Source organism: Fusarium coffeatum (assembly GCF_003316985.1).
Source record: "Fusarium coffeatum strain FIESC_28 chromosome Unknown BRIP53273_contig_112, whole genome shotgun sequence".
In the NCBI taxonomy this organism is placed as follows: domain Eukaryota; kingdom Fungi; phylum Ascomycota; class Sordariomycetes; order Hypocreales; family Nectriaceae; genus Fusarium; species Fusarium coffeatum.
Window position 1 is genome coordinate 171,388 of NW_022157905.1, and position 24,116 is coordinate 195,503.

The window sequence follows — 24,116 nt, forward strand, 5'->3', positions numbered from 1 at the left end:
TTTGATTCTTACATACGATCTCAGAGGGCACATCGTTCAGACGCCAACCAGAGATACAGATAGCGGGCTGCGTTTCTAGATAGGACAGCGTTGACCAATGGCACTCGGGCCATTGGTGTGGCCGCGATTGATGACTTATGATAGACATGTAGCAATAACAGAAAGCGTATCCAACTGCTGCGTATCCTTGGTCTTGATGTTCTTTTTTTTATACGTCGAGTCAATCTCCAACAACACGAGGCAATATCATCAAATGCAAGTTTTGAACTTCTATAAATTTCATTTAACCGTGATTGCTGCTATCTTTTTTGGCGCAGCATGCCTTTTATACACGGCATTGAGTGATGCCTGAGCCAAGGACTAGACTCTCTTCCAAGTCATATAGTCCTTGTTCCTCATTGGGTTCCCCCTCATATCATACAACATGCCATTTCTCACCCCTTCGCTGTTGCCATTAGAGTTGATTCCGTTCCGTTTTGATGCCTAAAACCCTTCTCTTCTTTATGCCTCGCTGCCTGTCGTCTTCCACTTGGGTGGGCCGAATCTGGCGAGGGACTCAAGCTTTCCGTCTCCCAACTTGACATGTGCGGCACGGATCATACGGGGTTCGAGACGTAGTGTGTTGCGAACATCGTGGTGAACCTTTGCGGCGGCGTCGTATCGCATGACGAAGTAGTGGCCGTGGGTGTGCTTCATTTGATGTACTGAGATGGGCTTGGGTAGCGAGAAAACGCCCCAGTTGGCGAGACCGCGGACGACACCGCCATTCTTGAGGACGAGGGAACCGACTGTTTGGGCGATTCTGCAATAATTAGTTTAAGGCTCGGTATCGGTAGATGGCTCGATGTTGAAAACGTACTCCTTCACCTCTAAGAGGCTGCCCGGTCGGACCTGTTCGCAGTTAGTTGATGCTCGATTATCAAGGAGGCATTGGATTACGTACAATGGCAATTAGTTCGTAGAGCATCTTGGTGATGGCATCTACGATTAAGATAGTAATGTCGCGGATTCGAGATTGAATTCGCCGTCGCTGGAGACCCGATGAATTTCTGGCGGATCTCGAATTTTGGATCCCGAGGATTAGCCACTCCGTCTCGGCGGCGGGAGCTTCATGACAAGTGGGGCATTTCATAAATGATCACTCAAGTCTTAAAGGCTAAGGGCGTCAGAATAAAGCAGTCTAGATACTCCTCTGAACTGGCACAAGGTAACCAGATTATTTCGTCATCTGCTCTCAGCGATCAGTTCTTCTGAAATCCTGGTGTGACTATTAATTTTGAGGATCTCCATAATTGAATTATTAATGATCATTTCTATGCATTGGTTTTCTATAGTACAGGGTTTTTATACATCGAGAATAAATCTCAGATAGTCGTAATTGAGAAAGCTTAGATTCGTTCCTTGGACAAAGCCTGCCAGATACTCCAGGGCAATTTCCAACCTGCTGTCTTCACAGCAAATGGATTGAAATCGGCTTGCTCAAGGCGCTGCAAGTACTGAGCTGAGGGAATGGCTTCCAGTAGCACACCAAAACCTTGGCGAATTTCGTTTATTGTGTCGCTTCCCTCGCCATAAAAATGTTCGCCTTCACCCTGGTGCTCAAACTCATGACCAGGGTCTTCTCCAGCTTTGAGCCTCTTGAGCATCTCTCGGGCTGTAATAAGATGATCGTTGGCTCGAGTTGCAACCTGGAAAACAGCATCTTGTAGGCCAGGCGCATTGGGTCCTTGTCTGAAGACTTCCTCCTCCTTAACTCCAGCCTCAGCCATAGCGTCTAGCGGAAGAAGGATTGCAGGCTCCCGCACGGGAGGAACCTGTCCAGAAGGTGTGTTGACAGGAGGAGGCGGTGCTGCTAAGACTGGGATTCCGCGCAAGATTGCGGCAATACCGCAAGCTTTTCCGATATGGCTGGCGAGATGATCGACGTGCATCGACCTGAGTGGTAGAGACGCTAGTGTCGCATACATAAGCGTCGAATATGTATTCTCAGCATACTCTTCCAAACTCGCCAAGTTGGCAAAAGGTCGATTAGACATGTGCTTTTCTCTTGTTTTTATTAATCTGGAAATCCAGAATTTAATCGACTTCTTGGTTGAGCTGCCATCCCGGGCCTCAAGATCCTGCAGGCTCTTGTGTAAAAGAATGCAGATGGGCTCGCGAGGAGGACGACCCGCGAAAGTGTTGTCAATGGACTCTTGCCAGAACTTCATCCGGAAGGATCCAATTGTAGGGTTAGAGACGAGCTCGGGGAGACGGACGAGCTCAAGGTTGAGAGTACGTAGAGCGGCATAGGTATCTTGGATTGGGGAGGGAACGAAGCGGCGGATGAGATGAGCATCATAGTCGCTATTTCTAAAAGGGATTAGAGTAGGTTCAAGTTTCGGTGCGCAATTGACTCACTGTAGTTGTGTAAGGCAGTATCGTCGTGCGGATTCAACATCAGCATCGGTGATATAGGTTCGCCGACATGTTCGGGCATAGGCAAAGCCTCGAAGGCCTTGGCCCAAAACTCTGGGACGATACATAAAGGTGCCAAATTCTCAAAACCTATATATTATTTATAGATTTTGGGAACTGTTTTCGCCTGGAAGTGATGGAATTGACCTTTGTATAACGAACATTGAGGTCTGGCGACTTATACAGGGCCACCCACATGTATCGGATTTCCAATCGCCATGGGGAAATTTTTCATGACGTCGAGCGTTTGTACGCCACAGCAACAGCCACATCAATTAACACGAAATGACGAGATGAAAAGAACCACTTAAACACGGGATCAGGTGACCCTTCTACGCGCCGGTCGCGCTTGCAGGGGTTTTGTCGCGTCTCCCAGAAAGTCCAGTACATTTCAGGAAGGGTCATTACTTGGGAGTACCAGATTCTAGACCAAATCTTCCATAAGTGATCTTTCTCAAAAATGACTTTGTCTTTCGAAAATGAGCATCCAGATGATCATGTAGATCTACAACCTCCTACCAAAAGACGGAGGTTTTCCGCCAACCCTGAAGAAGCTTCCTCAGATCCAGTTGCGCATGATAGCTCCCCACTACCGCCACCAAGACGATTCTTCAAAGATGAAGACGAAATCAAGCAAGAAAACGAACAATTAGAAACAATAGTCGAAAACCCGAACGATGAACCAGCGAGGTTATCTCCTACAGAGCCTCCGGCGCTCCAGCAGGAGTCATCCGTATCTTTCGACCAGGAAACATTCGAGGCCTTCATTGGCGACAAGATCTCGGCCGATATTCTTTCTGCAATTAGAGGCAATTGTGGGAATGACCTCGAGCGAGCTGTAAACATGTACTTTGATGGAACATATAAACAGTTTATGAAGAAACCGTCAAAGTCAGCACCGTTGAGACCCGCTGCCAGCTCAATTCGCTCTCCAAGTACCTCCAATGAACGAAAACTCCCCATACAAACCTCGAAAAGGATGCCGAACGAACGATATATAGGCGCGTTTGGAGTTGAGGGGTGGGCAACACGAAGTGGGACGAATTTGATAAAGCATGCAGACATTGTCAAGATCGAACGACAAAAACGAGCACCTCAACCTGTAAAAGGCAAAGGAAAGGCTGGACCTGTCACCCCTTCGAGAGGTTTTGGAGCTGCTTCAAAACGACAGGATGTTATCGTGCGCTTTACGACCCAGGACGGAACGGAAGTTGGGCGACTATCGAGAGAAGCGGCGAGCTGGGTTTCAGCCTTGATTGACGAAAAGATATGCAAATTCGAGGGAACTGTCGTCTATGCTCCCGAACGACTTCGAACAAACGATACGGTCTACCTTCAGTTGCGATGCTCACTTCTCAACTCTGCTTTCTTTAGCCGAGCGTTCCAGCTCGCTGACGATAGATCAACTGCCTTCTTTGAACAAAACGAGACAAACGACGAGAAGACACTTCGTTTGAGACAAGTGGCTTTAGTTAAGCTGTTCCAGGAAATCAATCTGCACCCTACGCTGACGAATTCTGCTACCAAGGATGGCCGCAAAGGATTGCTCCAAGCTGCCGAGCAAGACGAAGAGAAACAAAAGGACGCCGCCAAGAAAACGAATGGGAATGGAAACGGCAATACTAAGGAAGCGAACTCGTCCCAATCCTCTGACACTGAGGAGGGAGAAGAACTGGAGCAGGATCAGCTTGATGCGTTGTACAAAAAAGCACAGTCTTTTGACTTTGATACCCCCGAAGCGGAACCTGCAGATTCCTTTGCCATGACACTTCGCAAATACCAAAAGCAAGCGCTGCATTGGATGATGTCCAAGGAGAAGGACGAGAAGGGTCACCGGGAGCTATCGATGCACCCGCTTTGGGAACAGTATGATTGGCCATTGAAGGATGTTGACGAGAACGAGTTGCCACAAGTTGAGGGGCAGTCGAAGTTCTACGTCAACCCTTATTCTGGTGACCTGTCACTTGACTTCCCGGTACAAGAACAACACTGCCTGGGTGGTATTCTTGCCGATGAAATGGGTCTCGGCAAGACCATCCAGATGCTGAGTTTAGTTCATTCGCATAGGTCCGAGGTTGCTCTTGAAGCTCGCCAATCAGCTGCTGCACTGGCAAATGTGAACCAACTTACAAGACTGGGCAAGAACTCAGAGTCGGTTCTTGATGCGCCATGTACAACACTGGTGGTCGCACCCATGTCGCTGCTGTCCCAATGGCAGAGTGAGGCTGAAAAGGCTTCCAAGAATGGAACGATGAAGGTCGAGCTATACTATGGCAACGAAAAGTCGAGCAACCTACAAGCACTTTGTTGTGCGTCCAACGCAGTCAATGCACCCGATATTGTCATCACTAGTTACGGTGTTGTGCTATCCGAGTTTAGCAGCTTGGCTGCTAGAAATGGAGACAAGAGTTTCCATAATGGACTCTTTTCGCTAAAGTTCTTCCGCATTATCATCGATGAAGCTCATCATATCAAGAATAGATCTTCCAAAACGGCGAAAGCATGCTATGAGATCTCAGCCACCCATCGCTGGGCACTGACTGGAACTCCCATTGTGAACAAGTTGGAAGATTTGTTCAGTCTTGTCAGATTCCTAGGCGTAGAACCCTGGAACAACTTCTCATTCTGGCGGACATTCATTACTGTACCTTTCGAGTCTGGTGACTTCATGCGAGCTCTGGATGTCGTGCAAACCGTTTTAGAGCCTCTTGTGCTCCGGCGTACAAAGGACATGAAAACGCCCGATGGCGAACCGCTTGTGCTCCTGCCGCCTAAACAAATTGAGATTGTTGATGTCGAACTCTCGGAGACAGAGCGAGACGTCTATAATTATATCTTCAACAAGGCTAAAAGAACTTTCTCACAAAATGTCGAGGCGGGTACTGTCATGAAGGCCTTCACTACAATCTTTGCTCAGATTTTACGTCTTCGGCAGTCATGCTGTCATCCTGTTCTTGTGCGCAACCGTGACATCGTGGCGGATGAAGTTGAGGCTGGAGCGGCTGCTGATGCAGTTGCCGGGCTTGCAGATGACATGGACCTTGAGTCGCTCATCACCTCGTTCACGGCAGTGACAGACGAAGCGTCAAAGGAGTCTAATCAAACCTTTGGAGCCCATGCACTGGAACAGATCCGTGATGAGGCTGAGAATGAGTGTCCTTTATGTTTTGAAGAGCCAATGAATGATCAGACAGTGACTGGCTGTTGGCACTCGGCGTGCAAAAAGTGCTTGCTTGATTATATCAACCATCAAATTTCCAAGGCAGAGGTACCTAGATGTTTCAGCTGTCGCGAGCCGATCAACAAACGAGACTTGTTCGAGGTTGTTCGCCACGATGATGATCCTGATTTTATGTCGAAGAAGCCCAAGATCAGCCTACAGCGGGTTGGCGTCAACGCTTCTTCGGCAAAGGTGGTTGCGCTAATGTCTGAATTGCGAGCTTTGAGACGAGAACATCCCAAGATGAAGTCTGTGGTGTTCTCCCAGTTTACCTCTTTTCTGAGCCTTATCGAGCCTGCTCTCACACGTGCGAACATCAAATTTCTTCGACTGGACGGATCAATGGCCCAGAAAGCGCGAGCAGCGGTACTTCATGAGTTCACTGAGCGGAAAGGGTTTACGATACTTTTGCTTAGTTTACGGGCTGGTGGTGTCGGTCTGAACTTGACGACCGCTGGACGGGTGTTCATGATGGATCCCTGGTGGAGTTTCGCGGTTGAGGCTCAGGCCATCGACCGAGTGCACAGAATGGGTCAAGAGTCTGAAGTACAGGTTAAAAGATTTGTGGTCAAGGAAAGCGTGGAGGAGCGGATGCTCAAGGTCCAGGAGCGGAAGAAGTTTATGTGAGTTCTATCTGTGACAAAACGAAGAGCCCGGCTAACAAGAAAACAGTGCTACCTCGTTGGGTATGATGAATGACGAAGAGAAGAAGGTTCAACGCATCGAAGACATCAGGGAGCTGCTGAGTTAAGTGAGCTATTGTTGAATTTGCTACTGCGAGTTTGTTGCTGCATTTTGCATGACGGGCATGACAACAGCAGTGGGATGCATTCAGAAAGGCGTTTACAGATATAGACGGGACACGAAAATAGCATAAACAGCTTGCTACGAGGCAGCCTGGTCGCAATAATAGACAAGCATGGCATGCCATATTATGATGGCGTCTGGTTGGCCATGTTTTAATATGGTATCAGAGAGCATCAGCATCTGATGAGCAAGCCTGACGAAATGTCAATCACGACAGTTGGGAAATTCTAAAATATAATAAAATTCAATCATACTGACTAGTCAGACCTTTATATGATGAGAAACAAGGGGATCATTAGGTACAAATTCCTGGTCACCACTATGTCTCAGCGCGGTCATGTTCCTGCATTGCCGCCTTTGGCGCGTGACCATGAGCCTAATAAAAGTATCATCTACGGTCTCAACCATCACGAACCTGACGCGACTCACCTGACTTGGTACCTCATGAGTCGAGTAGGACTATTTCAACATGTCGAATAATCTTGGCATATTTAAATAGAAGAAGGGCCGTCGGGTGGCTGCTGTCACTATGTTGGTTTTGTGTTACAGAGTATACATAGACAGACGACTGCATTATTTGCAACACCAGCTTATTTGCCCGACTGACTAGCACGTTCATTATTTTCGTTTTCCCTTCTTTCCATTAAAGCAATCCTGCTGTACTTACATCCTGGATCATCTTTCGTTCAAGTCTGGCGAGGTAGAGGGATCAAGCAACAACGTTGCTGCAGTTCACGACTCGATTTCCCAAAAGGATACAGCAATCGAACAAGGGCCTCAAGAAGAACCCGAAGAGACTCAGGTCGGTGAGGTAGAAGAGGAAGTAAAGCCATCGGCCAAAGACAAGTTCGAAGACGAGTACGACAGCGACGACGAACATCGTCTTTGCTCCCTACTTCTGTACTTTATCTCCAAGACTCTTCTCAGCCACCTGAGAAACGAACCGGAAGAACCACCCATGGACCGATTCGCTGAGCAATTATTCGGAAAGCAGGACCAGTCCTCTCGCGGTCGACTAGCACAGGAACCCAGTTTCATGGAAACATTCGCCAAGAACCTGGCCAAATCTGCTGCAAAGTCTGCTGCCAAACGAGCCATGGGCCAGACCTCCTCTGAGAAGCGAACCCGCGATTGGGCTCGAGGTACTAGCAGTAACCAGATCAACCCTGAGGACTTTCGAGGTGTTGCAGAGTTTGTGATTGGTATGCTTAACAGCAACAAGAGTGAACGACCCAGGGGTGAGGATGATCGGAAGAAGGATAAGAAGAGGAAGAGGGATAAAGAGAAGGATAGAAGTAGAGAGGCTCCGAGGAGTAGGGATGTTGAGGACGAAGGAGAGAGATATGGGTCGGATAAGGAAAGGAGAAAGAGGAGGAGACAACGTGTTACTTTTGCAGAGCCATACTATGATTCTCGTCAAGAAGAGGCTTACTATCCCCCGCCCTACGAGCCACGCCGTCGCCACGACCGCGGTCGGGAACGAGAGAAAGAACAAGATCCAAACCAAAGCCAAGGTTACAGAGAAGAACAAGACCAAAGACCAAGCCGAGGCGAAGAAGACCGCGAAGACCGCAGACGTCGTCGTCGCCAACGTCGCTACAAAAAAGGTCTGGATCTCAAAACCCTCAAGACAGAACTCGAAGCCATGTCCAGCACCATCATCTCCCTGAATGCTCGTGGTGCTCAACATCGCGACTGTGAATTCTATGATCGGTTTGTCCGAAAGGGCGGGAGGCTACAGGATGTTATCGGAAGCACGTTGGGTCAGATCAGGGGTTTGCAGGAGGGAGATGCTGAGGCTGATGAGCGGAGACGGAGGAGGGATGATAGAAGGAGGGAGAAGAGGTGATTTCCTTGAGTACGTATAGATTAGACGGTTTGTTTGGCTGTTTGTATATGGCAATCTTCTAGAATGCATTTTGTGTTACAATACGCTTGGCTCCTCTATGCCGACGGATTGGCATTGTGCAGATGTTTGACCAAACACCCGCTCGTAGCGAATATGGGAGGAAAGGCGATATGCGGGTGTTTGTGATGATTGACAAAGGATTTATGCGAAGATGATTGCTGAGTGTATCGTATATGAGGAGTGACGTCTCATGGCAGGCTCTCGTGGTGGTATATATATTACTTCACAGCGCCATTCTTTCTCTTCGTTATTTTGTTGAAGTCGAGTTCTCACAGTAGACTGCAATGCAATCAATATGCCACTCATCAACTTCACCCAAAAGGACCAACTATCTTGTGCTTCATGCCTACCTACTGCCAGCATGGCTCGAACATCAAGCAGGTTCCTATCATATAAGTCTATCGACAGCACCGACTCTGCTCTACCAAGCAACCCTCACCAACTACGCCGTCGAGATACAAGTCCCGGAATAGTGGGAATAGTAGTCGGATTGACGATACTGACCACCATAATAATAGCTGTCATGTTCATATGGAACTGGAAACACTTCAAGCAGTCCAAAGCCCGACAGGACGAAAGACAACAAAGAGAGCAACACCAAGTCCATTCTCAAACACATACTCATACCCGTCCTCATCAGCACCGTCACTCCCGTCGACATCATCGCACACTAACTCATCTTAACACCGATCTTGAAGAGAACCAAGAAAGCCTCGACTCGGAGCAGGAACAAGAGAATCAACATCAGCATTTCCGACATCATCCAAACTGTCGACACCAACGACTATACCATAGTCAAGATTCCCCGAGTTGGGGCCCACGGCGACCTGAGCCTGTGCTTCCTCGCTGGACTTCACATCGAGGGGGGATTCCCATACCGAACGAGATGGACGCGCCACAGATATATGGAGATGGAGGATGGGAGAACCCAGGTTTATTTGGACAGAGGGAGAGAGCTGCTTGTGTTTGAGGTACATATGAGAGGCGCACGTTGGAGTTTAAGAACATGGGTTAAGATGGAATGAACTTTTTGACGAATTCTGGAAACGATAGACTGTAGAATACATATGACACTATAGAGCATTCCGCCATTGACATTGCTGCCAGTTGCTAATGAAAGGAAGAGACTACTACACTCAATAGAATATACATGAAATTGGGTGATCTGAAAAGGAATTAGCCTCCATTCAATGTCAACAAACAAAGCAAGAGCATAGAATGGCTTACCAAAAGGCAGCAAGTCCATCTGCGCTCTTTCGTTATCCATCCGCCGGTTTATCTTTAGGCGGAGCATCATCAGCAGGAGGAGGAGCAGCACTCGTATCTGAATGTCTCGAACCTCCGCTACTAAGTGACTTGTGCCCAGTATGCCTCCTTGTGGTTTGGTGATGATGGTGGTGATGTCGATGGTGCTTCCTTCTCTTGGGGAAAGTAAATCTGGCAGACTTATAGTAATAATACAAGAACGTGAAAACAATGGCCAGGAAGGCAGCAAGAGTGAAGCCGACAATGAGACCGATCTTGATGTTATTATTCTTGGACGGATTATCAGAGAACTGCCTCTTTGTATGGCTTGTTGAGACCTGACTGCATGAACTGTGGAGAAGCTTCATGAGTGGTTGAATAGTGAAAACATTGGGTTGAAGGGATCCATGATCTTGGGTATCAGCCACGGAGACGTGCATATGACGCGAAGAGAGTGGGATATACATCCTTGAGCCAGCAATTCAATATAGACAATTAGAGAATAGAATGAAATAGAATAGGTATATCTGAAACATTAAAGTGCAAAAAGGCGTTGGCAACATCAGTAAACAATCATTGTGCAAAACAAAAGATGGTCATCCTCATGGATGAGGCCTCAAGATAGATAAATAGGTACCCATCACCAAGTCAGACATCAGGCAGAAATCTCAAGCCATATCAGTAAAGGGTAAAAGGAAGAGAGCGTTATTTGAGTAACCGCTGAGGATGGTAGTAATGCATATGCCGCTGCAGCCCGACGAGATGTAGTGGCTCGAGGGTCAGGGTAAGACGTGCAGACATGTTCCAATCATTGCGGTTTGAGGCGAAGATTTGTGTATGGGTGAGAATGCTGTGTAATGTGAGTTTTGAGGTGAGATAGCGAAAGGGGAGATATCATTGAGAGTAGTATAGAGGTTGGTAGTTGTACAGATTGAGTTTCTATTTGATGGTAGTTACGGGAAACAAGTGTAAAAGTCATTGAATCTATTAACCAGATATATACCTATTAATGAATTAGTGTATCCAGCTTATAAAGTGAATACATGAACTGAACATCTGCTGTGGTTAGTTGAGTTGGCAACGCAACGTATCAACCAGCCATTGAGGCATTTGAGCAACATCCGGTTACCAATCGTACGACACCATTGAAAAGTACGTGCATCTGTGAATAACACATGATTGGATACTCTATCAATTGCAGCCGTGGGGAAATGCAACCTGTTGATAGACTATACAGTACATACAGTATTATACCTAGGTAGGTATATACCATGTAGAAGCTAAGCCCAGCAATGAAGATCACATTGCTTTTTCTAAGCCTCAACTCAATGACATACAGACCATAAATTAACAAACTTAGTCACGTCACTTACCCTGGCTAAACAAACCCCTGTCAGAGAGAACAGAACAGAACAGTCAGGGGGACGGAGTAAGCGAACCGCCTCACTTTCACTTACACAAACACGACACGACACGACACGACAGGGCCATGACTCGGACTAAGTTCATCGCTAAAAGATACCGACAGTTGCATCATTACGGATACCCTTAGGATAATTAATACATACTCGGGTCGAGGTTCCCACTCGGAAGCTGGGGAGGTTCGTTCCGCCCATAGTCTGTGATAGCACCGACTAGCTACTAGCTACCTATGGTGCAATGGATCCGCCCTATCTTTAGTGTAGGTGATCACCGAACGACTGACTAACCGATACTACTGACACTGACTGTGAGTACCTACATATCTTGAGGATCAGTTGCAGAGTGGCATAGTAAATACGCGGATAGATTATTTATACGAATTCCCTACCAATAATCACGAGAAACATCACTTCAACTGGTGACAATCACCAGACTATTGGCCTCGGTTATATTGTAGTAGACTACCTAATCCACTGCTGTTAGCACTCAGCTATCGGGGCCACTTCATCCATGTCCCGTCCAGTCTTTACGAGTCAAAGCGCAATTACATACAGATTACCGAGACCTGCCATTGCCCATTGCTACAGTACGGTACATACAGTACAGCGAACCCCCTCACTCAGAGACCCAGACCAAGACCCAGACCCAGAGAAGACCCAGAACCCAGGGGCCTTAACGACATTTTAAAGACTGGCCTTTCTCTTCTTCTTCTTTTCTCTCAATTACTCTCTCTAATCAATTACTCAACTATCTATCTGTTTTTAATCTCCATTGCTCCACTCATTCTGAGTTTACCCCACGTTTCTCTACCACCACTGTCCACGATATATCACAACCCTGGGACTCAACCTCTCACTGAGTCCCTTACTCACCATAATGAAACACAACAACAACGTCAGATTACTCGCCGTCCTCACGGACTCAGAAACGGACGAAAAAAGTGAATATCGCTTCCTCGTCGATGACACCCACGTAAGATACGTCACTCTGGACGGCGGTCTCATCCCCCCTAAAGACCGCACCTACGAACCCATCCTCCTCCCACAGCTCCCCGTCTTTCCACCTGGAGACTGGAACGAAGGTCGGGTGGGTAAAGATGGACACACAGGGAAGCCATTCTTTTGCGAGACAAGAAGGAGCAGTTTGCCAGGGATTGGAAATGTTTGGCATGATACCATGATCGATCATCTCGAGCTGAGACAGCTTGAGCGTGTAAGGCAGACAGTTTCAAGGGTGATGCACCCTAAATTTAAGAAACCTGTGTTGGCCAAGTTCGCGCAGTTTCCTTGGGAGATTCCTTACTTTGCTGCCGAGACAACTTCCTACGAGTGGATTCACGGCCGGGGCATCGGACCCGAGTTTCTGGGCCATATCCATGAGAATGGAAGAGTCATTGGCTTTCTAGTCGAGGAAGTCCGAGGTGCAAGGACCGCTGAGCCTGAAGACTTGGCTGCTTGCCAACATAGTCTGCGCAAGCTGCACGACTTGGGAATCTTGCACGGAGATATCAACAAACACAATTTCCTCATCGGAGCCGATGGTGAAGCTGTCCTAGTGGACTTCGAAACAGCGCACAAGTGCTCAGATCCAGAGCTACTCGACGAAGAGTACAGGCATGTGAAAGAAAGATTGGAGGATACATCAGGACGTGGAGGAGCAGGAATTTCAAGTGATTCAAGTTTCTCGGATTGAACTTGATGAAACTTATGAAAGAAAGAGGAACAAAAGATCACAGTATTACATTGGATGTCTCAGTTACGAATTGTTTCACATAGCGGTTGCTTATTTTTTGATACCAGGCTTTCGGAAGAATTGAGTTGAATTGTCAATTGACAAATGCTATAAGAAAAATACTTTGCAAAAAATCTATCATGCCCTTTAATTTTCCTAGGGTAGAGCTGGATATATCCTACAAGCCCAAGAAACACCAAAAGCGCCATTGAAAAAGAAGAGAAAACAATACATTCACAGATCAACTTATTTATGCGATCTGCTGGACGTACTGAGGTCCGAACTGAGGCTCGCCAAACACAGAGCCAGGGAGGCTACCGACGGGCTTCTCAACAAGCTTGCCATCGGCGCCTCGCTTCAGAGCGACGAGGCCGTTGGTGCCGTCCTGGTTACCGACGAAGATGTGCTTGGCAGCCAGGCTGAAGCTCATCATGCGGGGAAGAAGACCGCCAGAGGAGACAGTATCGGCGTAGGTGAGAGTGCCACACTCGGCGATGGTGAAGCGAGCGATAGAGTCGGTCTTCTGTCCGGAGAGACGGTTGGAGATGTAGATGTCCTTGTTGTTAGGGGCAAGGATGATCTCACCAACGGCAGCTTTCTTGATGTCCTTGGCAGGAGCATCCTTGCCGTAGGTAGAGATGGACTGTTGCTTCTTAAAGGACATGGTGTTGGCCTCGTAGGTTACGGAGTAGACGATGGCCTGGTTGCTCAGCTCACAGGCGACGATATAGTGAGTAGCCTTGTCCTTACCACGAGGGTAGAAAACGCCATGACGAGGACCACAGCCGGCTTCGATGGGGATGTTGGTATCCTTGAAAGTATCGTCCTTGGAGTCAATGAGAACGATTGAGTCAGTGCCGAGATCGTTGACGGCGAAGTAACGGCCTGAAGGGTCGAGGTTGGCCTGGTGAGGATGAGGAGAATCCTGACGCTCCTTGTTAGGACCAAGCTTGCCAGGAGAATCAATAGTCTTGATGAGCTCAAGTCCGCCCTTCTCAACGTTCCAAACATCAATGGTACCGTTACCATAAGCAGCACCAACCATACGAGTCTTATCAGAGTTGAACTCAAGGTGCACTACACCAGTGCTACCAGTCTTCTTGGACTCCTCCGTAAGGGTATTTTCCTTCAGGTCAATCTTGAAGAGGCGCAGCTCGTTTGAGTTCTCGTTGACGGCGTAGACCAAGTTGGGCTTGGCAAAGGCCATCCACGAATTTCCACCCTCAATTGTCTCATTGATTGAGATTTCAAACTTGCCCGTCTTGGAGGTAAAGTCGGCGACGTAGATGTGACCAGAGTTTCCGAGGAGAATGCGGGCAGGAGAAGAAGAGGCTGAAGCTGAAGGGGCGGGGTATGAGCTGCGAGCAAACTGGGGAAGGGCAGAAGCTGAAGCAGCGAGAGAGGCCATGAGGCCAGCAGAAGTAAACTTCATAATGTCGTTGGGTATCGTTTTGGTTTTGTTCGTTTCAGATCGTGATCTTTTTGTAGTATGATATACAATATCAATCGGCAGTCAATGTCGAGTTGGGTATCAAGTGAAAGTGTTGTAACAAATGAAAAGATAAGGAACCAGTCCGATCTTTTAAGTAAGAGGTAGAAATATAAGTGAAGGGAGGCTGAATGGGGTTCAAAGGATTTTGTCTCTGTTGAGGCTGTGAGAAAAAGGGAAACCCAGTAGGGATGATTGACGGGATATATATAAACCTCTGAACAAAGTAAGCATCAGCCTCAACGAGGGGAACAAGGAATGAAGGACTCTGATCCATGTCAGAACATACTATGTAGAGAGAATCCTCCATTCACTCTGTCAAGCACATCCTTGAACAGACAGATTCAGTGGAGGCGCAGCGTCATGATTGGAACAGAACCAACGGCAAACGCCTGGAATAGATTGCTTTTTGGCTGATCCTTTGGATGATCCAGGGGTAAAAAAAGTTAAAAGCCCGCTGTAGCTGCCCGAACAAGGGGCTGTGCAACACAAGCATTGCATCCGTATGGATAGCTGCAGTGACTAGAGCGAACAACCAGAGCATCCATAGGTCACTTGTAGGGCTGTTCACCACTGGAATGACAGCCACAGAGCAACTGACTACAGTGGGCATTGGCCCGGGCTGTAACATGAAACGAAACAAAACGCGGTACTGCAAGCCAACGGTAATCCATCCTCCAATCAAATCCCTCAAGTTTCACCAACACTCCTCTCGTCCAAGGGGGCGTTTAAGTGACAAGGCTTCGCAGCGCTTAGATGCTTCGCGTTTACACAAATCTGCCAAGGAGCGGAAGGATTGGTTCAGAGGCGCTTTTGGCCATGCCCATGAGGCTTTTTTATTCCGATACCTTAACCATGGTATGTTCTAGATAGGGCTGAAATGATTGACCGCTGCGATTAAACTCGAGCTGTCCAGTCCTGTCCGGTTCTTGTTGACCATAGCTTCTTATGAGTCAGGACAAAGAATGAAAGGAAAGACAGGGACAGGCTTTCATGTCAAAAGAGAATCCTTTGGGTCCTACCACATGACAACTGTCAGATTTTAGTAGTCTGTCATCTTAACACGGATCTTCTCATCATGCCATGACGCCCAACAGAGTGTCACCGAGTTGTCAACCACAAACTTAGATATCCATAGCTGGCACATAAATAAATCCTTCAGTAGGTATGTAAGACCAGATGATCCATGATTTATAACAAACCCATCCTGCCTCACTGCATAAGAAACCACATATTTTAAAGAGATCAATTGCCATGCAAAACCCGTTTACCATTATCATCCCTCTACTATCGAAATGTACACTCGAGAAAGAAGAAGAGAAAGATTACGTACAAAATCTCAAAGCCAACGAAAATGCTAGAGAAGAGGCGCAGTGAGATGCTATATAAAATAAAGGGCGGTGAGAGAGTCAATGGGGGCAGGAATCGCAAGGACAGACATTCAGACAAATACCGAATGCTGATGACTACAGCCAGAACAGGGCTCCGCCTGCAATGATGATGGCCAACGCACTCGCACCATTCCTTGAGCCGGCGCTGGAACCGCCTTCCTGGGAAGCGCTCTTGGAGCCTGACTTGCCGCCGCATTCTTGGTTGAAGCTGCTGGTATCACAGTTGGTGGTGTCAGCGGGCTCAGTATCATCGTCACCCTCGGGGTTACCCTTAGGGGCGCTGCCAGAGCCAGAGCCTGAGCCAGAGCTACTGTCCGATCCGTCGCTGTGGTCGTTAGCCGGGGCGCCATTAGAGCCACCGGGAATAGTAGCAGGCTCATCATCGTCGTCGTCATCGTCATCCTTCTTCTTGTCCTTGTCTTTGTCATCGTCCTTGTCCTCCTTCTTCTTGTCTGCCTTCTTTCCCTTATCCATATCCTCACCGGAAGCCATCAGAGAAGCAATGGTATGACGCTTGTCACCGTCAACGATGGTGTCGTTGGTACCAGCCTCATTGTTGTACCAGTAACTCTTTCCGTTGTTAGTGCCAGGAGCAGACTTGGCATTGTAGCATTCAATCTCGACATCAGAAAAAGCAGAATAGTAGTAACCGCTCTTCTCAATATCAGGATGGTTCCAGTCGATAGGGCCTCCTGCCCAAGAGACAGTGCCCTCAGCGTTACCCTCCTTACCACCAGGCCATAGTGAAAGCTGAACTCGGGAGGGTGTCTGGGGGAACATGAAGTTCTTGGAGGTGTCGTTCCAGGTATCCTTCTTGTTCAAGGATCGACCCATCTTGCCATCAACCCACCACTCGATCTTGTCAGGAGTCCATCGGATTTCGTAGTCGTGGAAGTTGGCAAAGGTATCAGAGAGTGTGATGTTTTCTGAGTTCTCGTCTAGTGACATTATTAGCCATCCATTGTCAAGTATCACATATTGATCACGTGAGTATTCCACGCTGTGTCACAAACAAGGGGCTACCTTGTTGTGCGACCTGGGAACAACTTACAGTTGGTGATTCCCTGGAAATAATAATTTGTCTGCGCATCGCCGAGTTCAGTGCCAACAAACTCGTAATCGATCTCATCCTTGACATCAGAGAAGAGAATGAAGGCAGTGATAACACCAGCGCCACGGCTAGTCTTGAAACGAGCCTTGACATTACCATACCACATGTAGACGGTGGAAGACAGAAGAGTACCGACACTGTCCTTGGGCATGGTAAGAAGAACGTTGTCATTGAAAACAACAGGCTCACCCTGCGCAACCCAGTCGGCCTTATCAGAGTCACCCAGGTACTTGCCGATGTCAACGATCTTGTCAAGAGAGTTCATCTTCATCTTGCGATCCTGGCAGACTGGAGCAGGAACACAAGATTTGAGAGAGAAGGACATTGTAGGGTCGCAACCACCAAGGCAGTAAGCGCCGACACCACACTCGCCATAGGCTAGAAGACGTTAGATTTGATGAATCCATCAGTGTGCGGAGGATACATACTGGAGCAACAAGGAGACTCCTCGGGACAGTGGCTGCTGCGCGTACACTTGACAGCAGCGACAGAGCTGACGCCCATAAGGGCAGCGAGAACAAGAGATCGCAGCATTATGAATAAGATATAGTCGACTAAAAGATGTACTGATGCGATTCGGTTCGAATTAAGAGGCGTTGATACGAAAGCGCCTCCGAATTAACGGTTCGGTATTAAGTGTTGTGAGGTAACGACGGCTGTTCTGATCGAGAAAAACAGTCAAATAAAAACAGACCCAGCAAGCGAGCGACTTGGGTTGTTTTTTTTTTCGTTGATTAAGATGAATGCTTTGATAGCGATCGTATTGGTAATAGAGCTCGGATCTTCTGCGAGTCTATGATCGAGAAAAACGAAAAAGGGTGCTGGAATGCGGTCCGAGCAGTTTTGCGCGTCCTCGATCTCCGAAAGATAATCCTTTTCCTCCCTTGACTTGAATTTATCTGCAAGAACCTTCTTCTCAACGAGAGCAAAAGAAGCGAGCGTTGTCGAGAGAAATTATCGCGTAGGGTTTTTTCTCGTGCTTCTCTCTGATCGGTGATCGGTCGATTGGGACTCGGTTTTGTGTGACAGCGAATGGAGTTGAGTAAACGATTGATAAGTTCCACCGATACTTATCTTCCTTTATTAACGAAGAAGGAAGAGGGTAAAGGATGGAATAAACAAGTAAAAAAAGACGAGTATCTACACACGCACACGGACGGAGACGCAAGAGAGAGAAATCCGGGGAAGGAGGAGGAGGGATTAAAGATGGATGGGATGGAAAGAACTGCACCAGACTCGGACTCAGGCACTAACCAGCACCAGCACTGACTGACTGATTGCTTGCTCGCCCCTCTTGTAGCGTGCCGAGACTCCAGACCCAACTGGAAAGAGACACAGACCAGACACAAGCAACACCATTTTCGTTTAGATGCACTGACACACTAAACCACTCTGAAGATAAGACACTTCATTCACCCAATCACGTCTCTCTATTACCCAAATTTGGTGATCGGTTCGTCTGCGATCACGCGCTTCAGGCCCCCCGGCTACTGCTACTAACACTAACAGCAACTAGCCTGACCCCTGATTATCCATCAACAGGCGATGTTACCTTCTGGTTGATCTCTAGAAGACCTTCGTATAGCGACAATGGCTTAAATTGATGCAGGATTTATGCAATTGAGGCTATGTCCGAAGTCCTTTGTTCAGGACAATTACGCAGCGTTCCCCCCTTGCTTTGTGCGGGTTTTAAAGAATGTAAATCATGTCTTGGTATCTGTATTCCCGTTGGGACCTGAATCCCCTCGCTCATTAACAGAGTTCAAGCCAACGATTGAGTTTGTCTTGATCGTCAATACCCGTCGTCGTACTACATAGTTACAGTAGCCATCAAATAATCACTTGCAAAGCACTTCTTTCTTATATCAACTTTTCTAAACAATGGTTCTCTTATCAGACCACGACCGAAGACCGTGCATGAACAAAACATCACCCCAGATTTCAGGTCAGATATCATTATCCCTGCTCATGATAATACGTACCGCCCCCTTCATTCCGGTCCAGTTTTCCTCTTCCTACCGAATTGTACAGTACAGCACTGCTTTGTACCCATGTATACTCTGTACATACAGTATCCGTACACATTGCTGGTACTTCACGACTTCATGTACATGCATACTGCAACTAGCAAAACTGTAATAAATCGGCGTTTTATAACCTTCTAGTGTCCTTCGACGCCATCATGCATCGCCGTTGACACTTCTACCTCTTACATCTCATTCTTCTGTCGCACAACGCTCTCTCCCGCCGCCACAAATACCGCCGCCTGACAGGTACCCAGCAAGTTAGCCAGCCCTTCCCATGCAACACCCTGTCAGGGAACACTCAAGACATGCCATATCATTGGTCCTGGTAAAGTCTGTAGGCCTATCAAACACCCATCGCCATAACCCAACAGATATTAGACCTACCTGCTGAACACCCCATGTTCGAGCGAGGCGATTGACAATCGGAAAGGCCAGTCCAACTGTCAAGCCTTGTGTCACATATCCTGACGTCCACACCAGTGTCAGATTCCCACCCATCTGTAAGTATTCACGATATATACACAAACACGTCACTCGTTCAAAGGATCATTGCTTTACGTGCGCAAGGGTTCAACTCCAGGCATTGGGGTATAAGTAATCAAACCTAAAACGAACAGTCTCCTCCTCTCACCAAGGCAAGAAGGGAAAAGAGAAGAGAAAACAAGCAGAAAGTAGTCGTCATCTTGGCCACTCCCCGTCTCAAAACGGCTTCATCTTCCTCTCGAACATCCTTCATCCACCAATATTACACCAATACCTTTCTGCATCTGTTCTTCCATGTTTTTCCTCCTTTCCGCGCCGTACCCATTTCCCAACCATAACCAGTCCAAAAGAGTGGTAACAAAGCTGTCTGCTATGTCTCATCAAAGGCTGAGAAAGAAGTCCATAATTAACAAACATTAAACAGTTTCCCGGGTGTATCCTATGCAGACGCCACTGCTGATTTTATGATAGTTTTGTTTTTCGTCTTTTCCCTTTGCTGTAGATGTCGCATTGGGTCACCGCAGTTTTAGCGTTTCGGGGTCGCTGAACTGTACTCGGTCAAGACTTAGGTGGAGTCCGCTTCTCCTATCTTTTGGAACTGGCAAAAAGGTCTGTTTATGTTAGTTAAGTGAGTTCTTGTCAGAGACGAAGCTTCGTAGCCTTACCGGGGAAATGCTCCTTGGCATACTGCTCACAAGCCTATTTGAGAATATTAGCTTTTCATGTTCTATGTTGCTTCTAAGGTGAGTGTTTTACCTTGGCAGGCTTTCCGACTTTCGTCCCAATGGACTTCCACTTGTTGTTCTCGTACTCCTTAATTGCATTCAATAACGCTTGACTCTGATGAGGGGGAGGTCAGCTTGGTTGCTCAACGGTCGGTGCGAACAGTGATTACCTCGTCCTCAGCAAATTCCGCATAGTGCATGTCCTTGTACCAATGCTTCTTGACAGATCCTTCCGTGCGAGTGGGGAAAGTCTAAATATCTTAGCATACAAGTCATGTAAGTCAATACACAGTACTCACTTTGGCAATTTCTGCCCAGCTGTTGCCAGCATCTCGCATCTGCTTCAGGCGAAGCTCTTCTTGCGGTGTCCATGGAGTGTTAGTTCGGCTCTTCTTGGCCGGTGGAGGCGCAATTGGTTGTGCGCTCGCATCATCTGCAGGGGCTTGAGCCGGAGGTTGGGGGACTACTGCCTGTGGCGCAGGTGGAGCTGATACCGGTGGTTGAACTTGAGAGGGTGTGACAGGAGCTGGGGGAGCAACTGTAGCTGGAGGAGGAGCGGCAGAAGGTGCTGGGCGCTTTCGCTGCCGACCCGCGGGGGCCGGCGTAGGAGTAGGCGTTTGCTGGGGCGGTGCAGGACCATTAGGGGGCTGCTGGGGAACATTCATGGGAGGTTGAACAGGCGCCGGGTGATGTTGTTGCTGAGGAGGTTGTTGCTGCTGCGGTGCCATGTTAGGCTGAGGAGCACCGTACTGAAACTGCTCCATGCGATCATTGCGACGGTTCAAGTCGTTCTGGTATTGTTGGTGAGGGTTGCTATCGTGGCACCTTGGTTAGCGATTTTATCTTGTGGTAAGACCTTTATGACTGGGTAGTAATCAATGTCCATAACTGCAAGCGTTCAATCACTTCCGAGCGAGCAGCAATCTGGCTGCGCAGTTGTGCTTTGATGGATGAACAGTTATGAGGTGAGCGGAGAAGTAGTGAGTCAGGTCATGAGACACGATCAAAGGCAATGAACGTGAACCGTAACCGGACAACGATGATCGAGCGATACATGGCAGTGAAATACTTGGCCTTGTAGCAGGCAAAAGGTTCCCAAAGATGATAGGTACAAAGCAGACAATTCAAGGACAATACTCACTGCATCTCATTTGGTTGATGGGTTGAGTTGGAGTAAACATACTCCGGGACAGGCCCGACTTGCCACTGCTGCATGATCTAATGAGATACAAGTATTAGTGCTGAAGACTCTGAATAAATGAAAACAAGCAAGCAACATCATGTCCAAGTCGTGAGACGCTGACGCGACAGTATTGCGATACAAGACGACTTATGATGACTCTGACTGGTACGTATACAGTACCCAGGTGGGTCTGCAACACGCGCAAGCTGAGAGTGACGCGACCAGGGTGTGAGCTGAACTGAACTGAGTTGGACCATTGCCGACATCATGACCTCGATGATAAGAAGATATAGCTCCAGCGTCGCTTAAATGATGCGACATATCATGGTCAGATCTACTCGCACGGCATTGACGTTCTAGTCGTGTTGCGATACGGTAGTGGCTCATGGGCACTAAAATGTCCGACAAGACGCGACGGCGCAGGACGCGAGAGGCCCTCCAGAAAATTGAAGCTTGGACTGGAAAATCCAACAATGACGCAGGAATGAAAAGACATTTACTCACGGGCAAAGAAGAAAATCGACAATGACTGTATAGTCAAAAGATGTCGCAGGTAGGTATGTCGGACAGCAAGAGGTACAAGTATCGCGCAACGATTCGTTACAAAGCTGATACAAACAAGAGGTGCGAGTTTCTGAAAGTATTCGAGACGTTCTTCGCTGGTGAGTGAGCTAGGGCGTAGGGGAAACCCAACCTCGTGTTCTGGTTGGTAAGAATCAGGATAAGATAGGGTGAGATGCTGTCTTTTTTCTTGTCTCCACGCAAGTACCGACTAGTCGCAGTTTCTGCTTCCTTATTTTTGTCTTGTTGTACACTTTTGTGTGATAGCTGGAAAAGGAATATTGTGGTCAGTAGGGGCTCCAAGTAAATTAAATTAAATACAAAGTTCATGAGGGCTTGCTTTCCAAGTCTTTGTAACCGAGTGCAAGTCATATGCCTTACAGCAACGGTACAGTGGGTGACCGAGGCAAGTATAGTGAGTTTGGACGCCCCGTTGTTTTTGAGGTGGTTGGAAGACTCGGACATGGAAAGAGATTGGTGCTGGGGCTATGATAGGTACGGCAAGGCAGCTCTAAGCCAGACAAAAATGTGTACGCGTAACGTACTGTACATGTGCGATGAGGCGCGAAGCGAAAAAGGTAGCAAATAGATGGGATCAGAGATAATGTGTCCAAGAGTGACAGGTGAAAGGGTACATGGATGAGTGGATGAGGTATTGATTGAGTTCATTGAAACTTACACAGTTGCTGTATCTCAACTCGGCAACGGCGGAAGTTACAAAACGCGCAACCAAAAAACATGTACAAAGCTCATGCCAGAAAAGTGAAGAGAGAATTGTGAGTGAATGCGAGATGCGGGTGACGATGTTTGCTCTGTATATGAAAGTATAGAATAAGATACTTACTTGAGTTGATAAGAGAGACCGCAGGGGAGTGTGCAAATGCGCGTCTCGTTTGGTAGGCGACAGTGACGACACAAGCAGACGAAGCTCTTGGTCACTGTGGTTTTTCTGCTTGTCGCAGTTGATCGTAGTTGAACAAGGTCAGATCCGGGTGCGATGCAGATACAGTGGATCCACAGCTAGACAGCTTTTTTGATGGGTGTGTTTGGTTTGGTTTGGTATAGAATTGTAGAGGTAGCCTTATAAGAGGGATGTACAATCGATACCTCAGATCCGTTCCGTCAGATCGAAGGGGTTTGAAGGTGGATTGACAAGAGTAAGGGAAAGGTCTGGTCTGGTCTGGGGAAGGGCGACGATGGATGGTACTTCGAGACAAAGTAACTCGGGCAGGACCTTGGAAGTCGCTGGGACCTGGGGAGAGGGGAAGGTGGTCGTGGTTACCCTTTTTTTTTCTGTGGTGGAAAGGGGAGAATGGAATGGGCGAGAGGAGATGGGCAGGCGCGACTGAAAGCTACCGACCCATGTTCTTAAAAGCGGGCAGCTGCAAGTCGGTGATGGTAGAAGGTTCTTATTGATAAGCCACTTCGTACTGTAAGTATACACGTCTCCAGAGTGATTGTTTACAGTGTGTATAACTGCATCTGATGTACAGATTTGGCGAGGAAACAACGAGAAAACAAGTACTAAGGAGGTACGTGCTCAAAGTCCCCGCTCGCTAATGCTAAGATCGGCTTCTGTTTGGCCAACGAGTTGGTTGCCAAGCCACCGATTCTGATCAAGCCTCAAGCCTCGTCAATCAAGGTTGGTTATCAGTCATTCAAACCAAGAATTGAATTGCGATATCTCATTGATATCATGAAATCTCGATTCCTTCTCATCTTCTCAGCTCATCTCTCATCTCCCAGCTCAGCCACTTTAATCAGCCAGCTAGCCAGCAAGCCCCCATGTACTCTTTTGAGTCATCTTTGTCGACTCGACCTTGACAAACAATGTCGCTTATGTGCTTATCCATTTAGTCAATTACTCGAGTGACACAATCTCACGATGCTATTTGAAGCGATCAGACAATGCATGAATCCCTGTCTGGTTGATCGGATTTCACTCTTGTCCGTCTGATATCGAGTAATCGTGGTCCGGGCATTCGTTTATGCACGCTCTTTACAATTCACGATGGCTTGACAATACGTGTGCAGGTGTATGCGTACCTTAAGATAGCTGTCACGGCAATTCATTTGATATGGCAGGTCTATCTTAAGCCTTCACTGGGACTTTTGGGTCTGCCAGCCTTTATATATAACTTTATTTCCCCCTCAATCGTTCCACGTGTTTCGTTTGTTGTCGCAAGATGAGGTTGTCCCCGCCTCCACTTGAGATATTCAATCACAAACTCCAACGGCCCGCCTCGTGGAAGGGACGGACGGGAGCGACGGCGATAACCTAATAACAAAGTTGACATATAAGGTTCCTAGAACATGGCACCATTGTAGTTGCGACGCTGTCCTTTTGTCTTGCGG

The 24,116-nt window shown here is 47.7% G+C and overlaps 7 protein-coding genes across 7 annotated transcripts; 3 read left to right on the forward strand and 4 right to left on the reverse strand.

The window, feature by feature from the left end:
- Positions 1–501: 501 nt before the first annotated feature.
- FIESC28_05208 (uncharacterized protein) lies at positions 502–2,525 on the reverse strand (the record flags this gene model as incomplete). The annotated part of the gene is made up of 5 exons (XM_031159355.1): positions 502–802; positions 860–891; positions 944–981; positions 1,442–2,352; positions 2,401–2,525. The coding sequence occupies 5 exons, from the start codon at positions 2,523–2,525 to the stop codon at positions 502–504; spliced, it is 1,407 nt and encodes a 468-aa protein (XP_031016593.1).
- Positions 2,526–2,917: 392 nt separating this feature from the next.
- FIESC28_05209 (uncharacterized protein) lies at positions 2,918–6,428 on the forward strand (the record flags this gene model as incomplete). Its single annotated transcript, XM_031159356.1, has 2 exons — positions 2,918–6,300; positions 6,350–6,428. The coding sequence occupies 2 exons, from the start codon at positions 2,918–2,920 to the stop codon at positions 6,426–6,428; spliced, it is 3,462 nt and encodes a 1,153-aa protein (XP_031016594.1).
- Positions 6,429–6,805: 377 nt separating this feature from the next.
- On the forward strand, positions 6,806–8,333 carry FIESC28_05210 (uncharacterized protein; the record flags this gene model as incomplete). The annotated part of the gene is made up of 2 exons (XM_031159357.1): positions 6,806–6,937; positions 7,176–8,333. 2 exons carry the CDS (start codon positions 6,806–6,808, stop codon positions 8,331–8,333), a joined length of 1,290 nt encoding a protein of 429 aa, XP_031016595.1.
- Positions 8,334–11,936: 3,603 nt separating this feature from the next.
- FIESC28_05211 (uncharacterized protein) lies at positions 11,937–12,752 on the forward strand (the record flags this gene model as incomplete). The annotated part of the gene is made up of 1 exon (XM_031159358.1): positions 11,937–12,752. The coding sequence occupies one exon, from the start codon at positions 11,937–11,939 to the stop codon at positions 12,750–12,752; it is 816 nt and encodes a 271-aa protein (XP_031016596.1).
- Positions 12,753–13,041: 289 nt separating this feature from the next.
- On the reverse strand, positions 13,042–14,223 carry FIESC28_05212 (uncharacterized protein; the record flags this gene model as incomplete). The annotated part of the gene is made up of 1 exon (XM_031159359.1): positions 13,042–14,223. One exon carries the CDS (start codon positions 14,221–14,223, stop codon positions 13,042–13,044), a length of 1,182 nt encoding a protein of 393 aa, XP_031016597.1.
- A 1,523-nt stretch (positions 14,224–15,746) lies between these two features.
- FIESC28_05213 (uncharacterized protein) lies at positions 15,747–17,316 on the reverse strand (the record flags this gene model as incomplete). The annotated part of the gene is made up of 3 exons (XM_031159360.1): positions 15,747–16,609; positions 16,723–17,160; positions 17,211–17,316. 3 exons carry the CDS (start codon positions 17,314–17,316, stop codon positions 15,747–15,749), a joined length of 1,407 nt encoding a protein of 468 aa, XP_031016598.1.
- A 2,561-nt stretch (positions 17,317–19,877) lies between these two features.
- FIESC28_05214 (uncharacterized protein) lies at positions 19,878–21,232 on the reverse strand (the record flags this gene model as incomplete). The annotated part of the gene is made up of 6 exons (XM_031159361.1): positions 19,878–19,903; positions 19,958–19,991; positions 20,049–20,132; positions 20,188–20,268; positions 20,317–20,830; positions 21,159–21,232. The coding sequence occupies 6 exons, from the start codon at positions 21,230–21,232 to the stop codon at positions 19,878–19,880; spliced, it is 813 nt and encodes a 270-aa protein (XP_031016599.1).
- Positions 21,233–24,116: the final 2,884 nt, after the last annotated feature.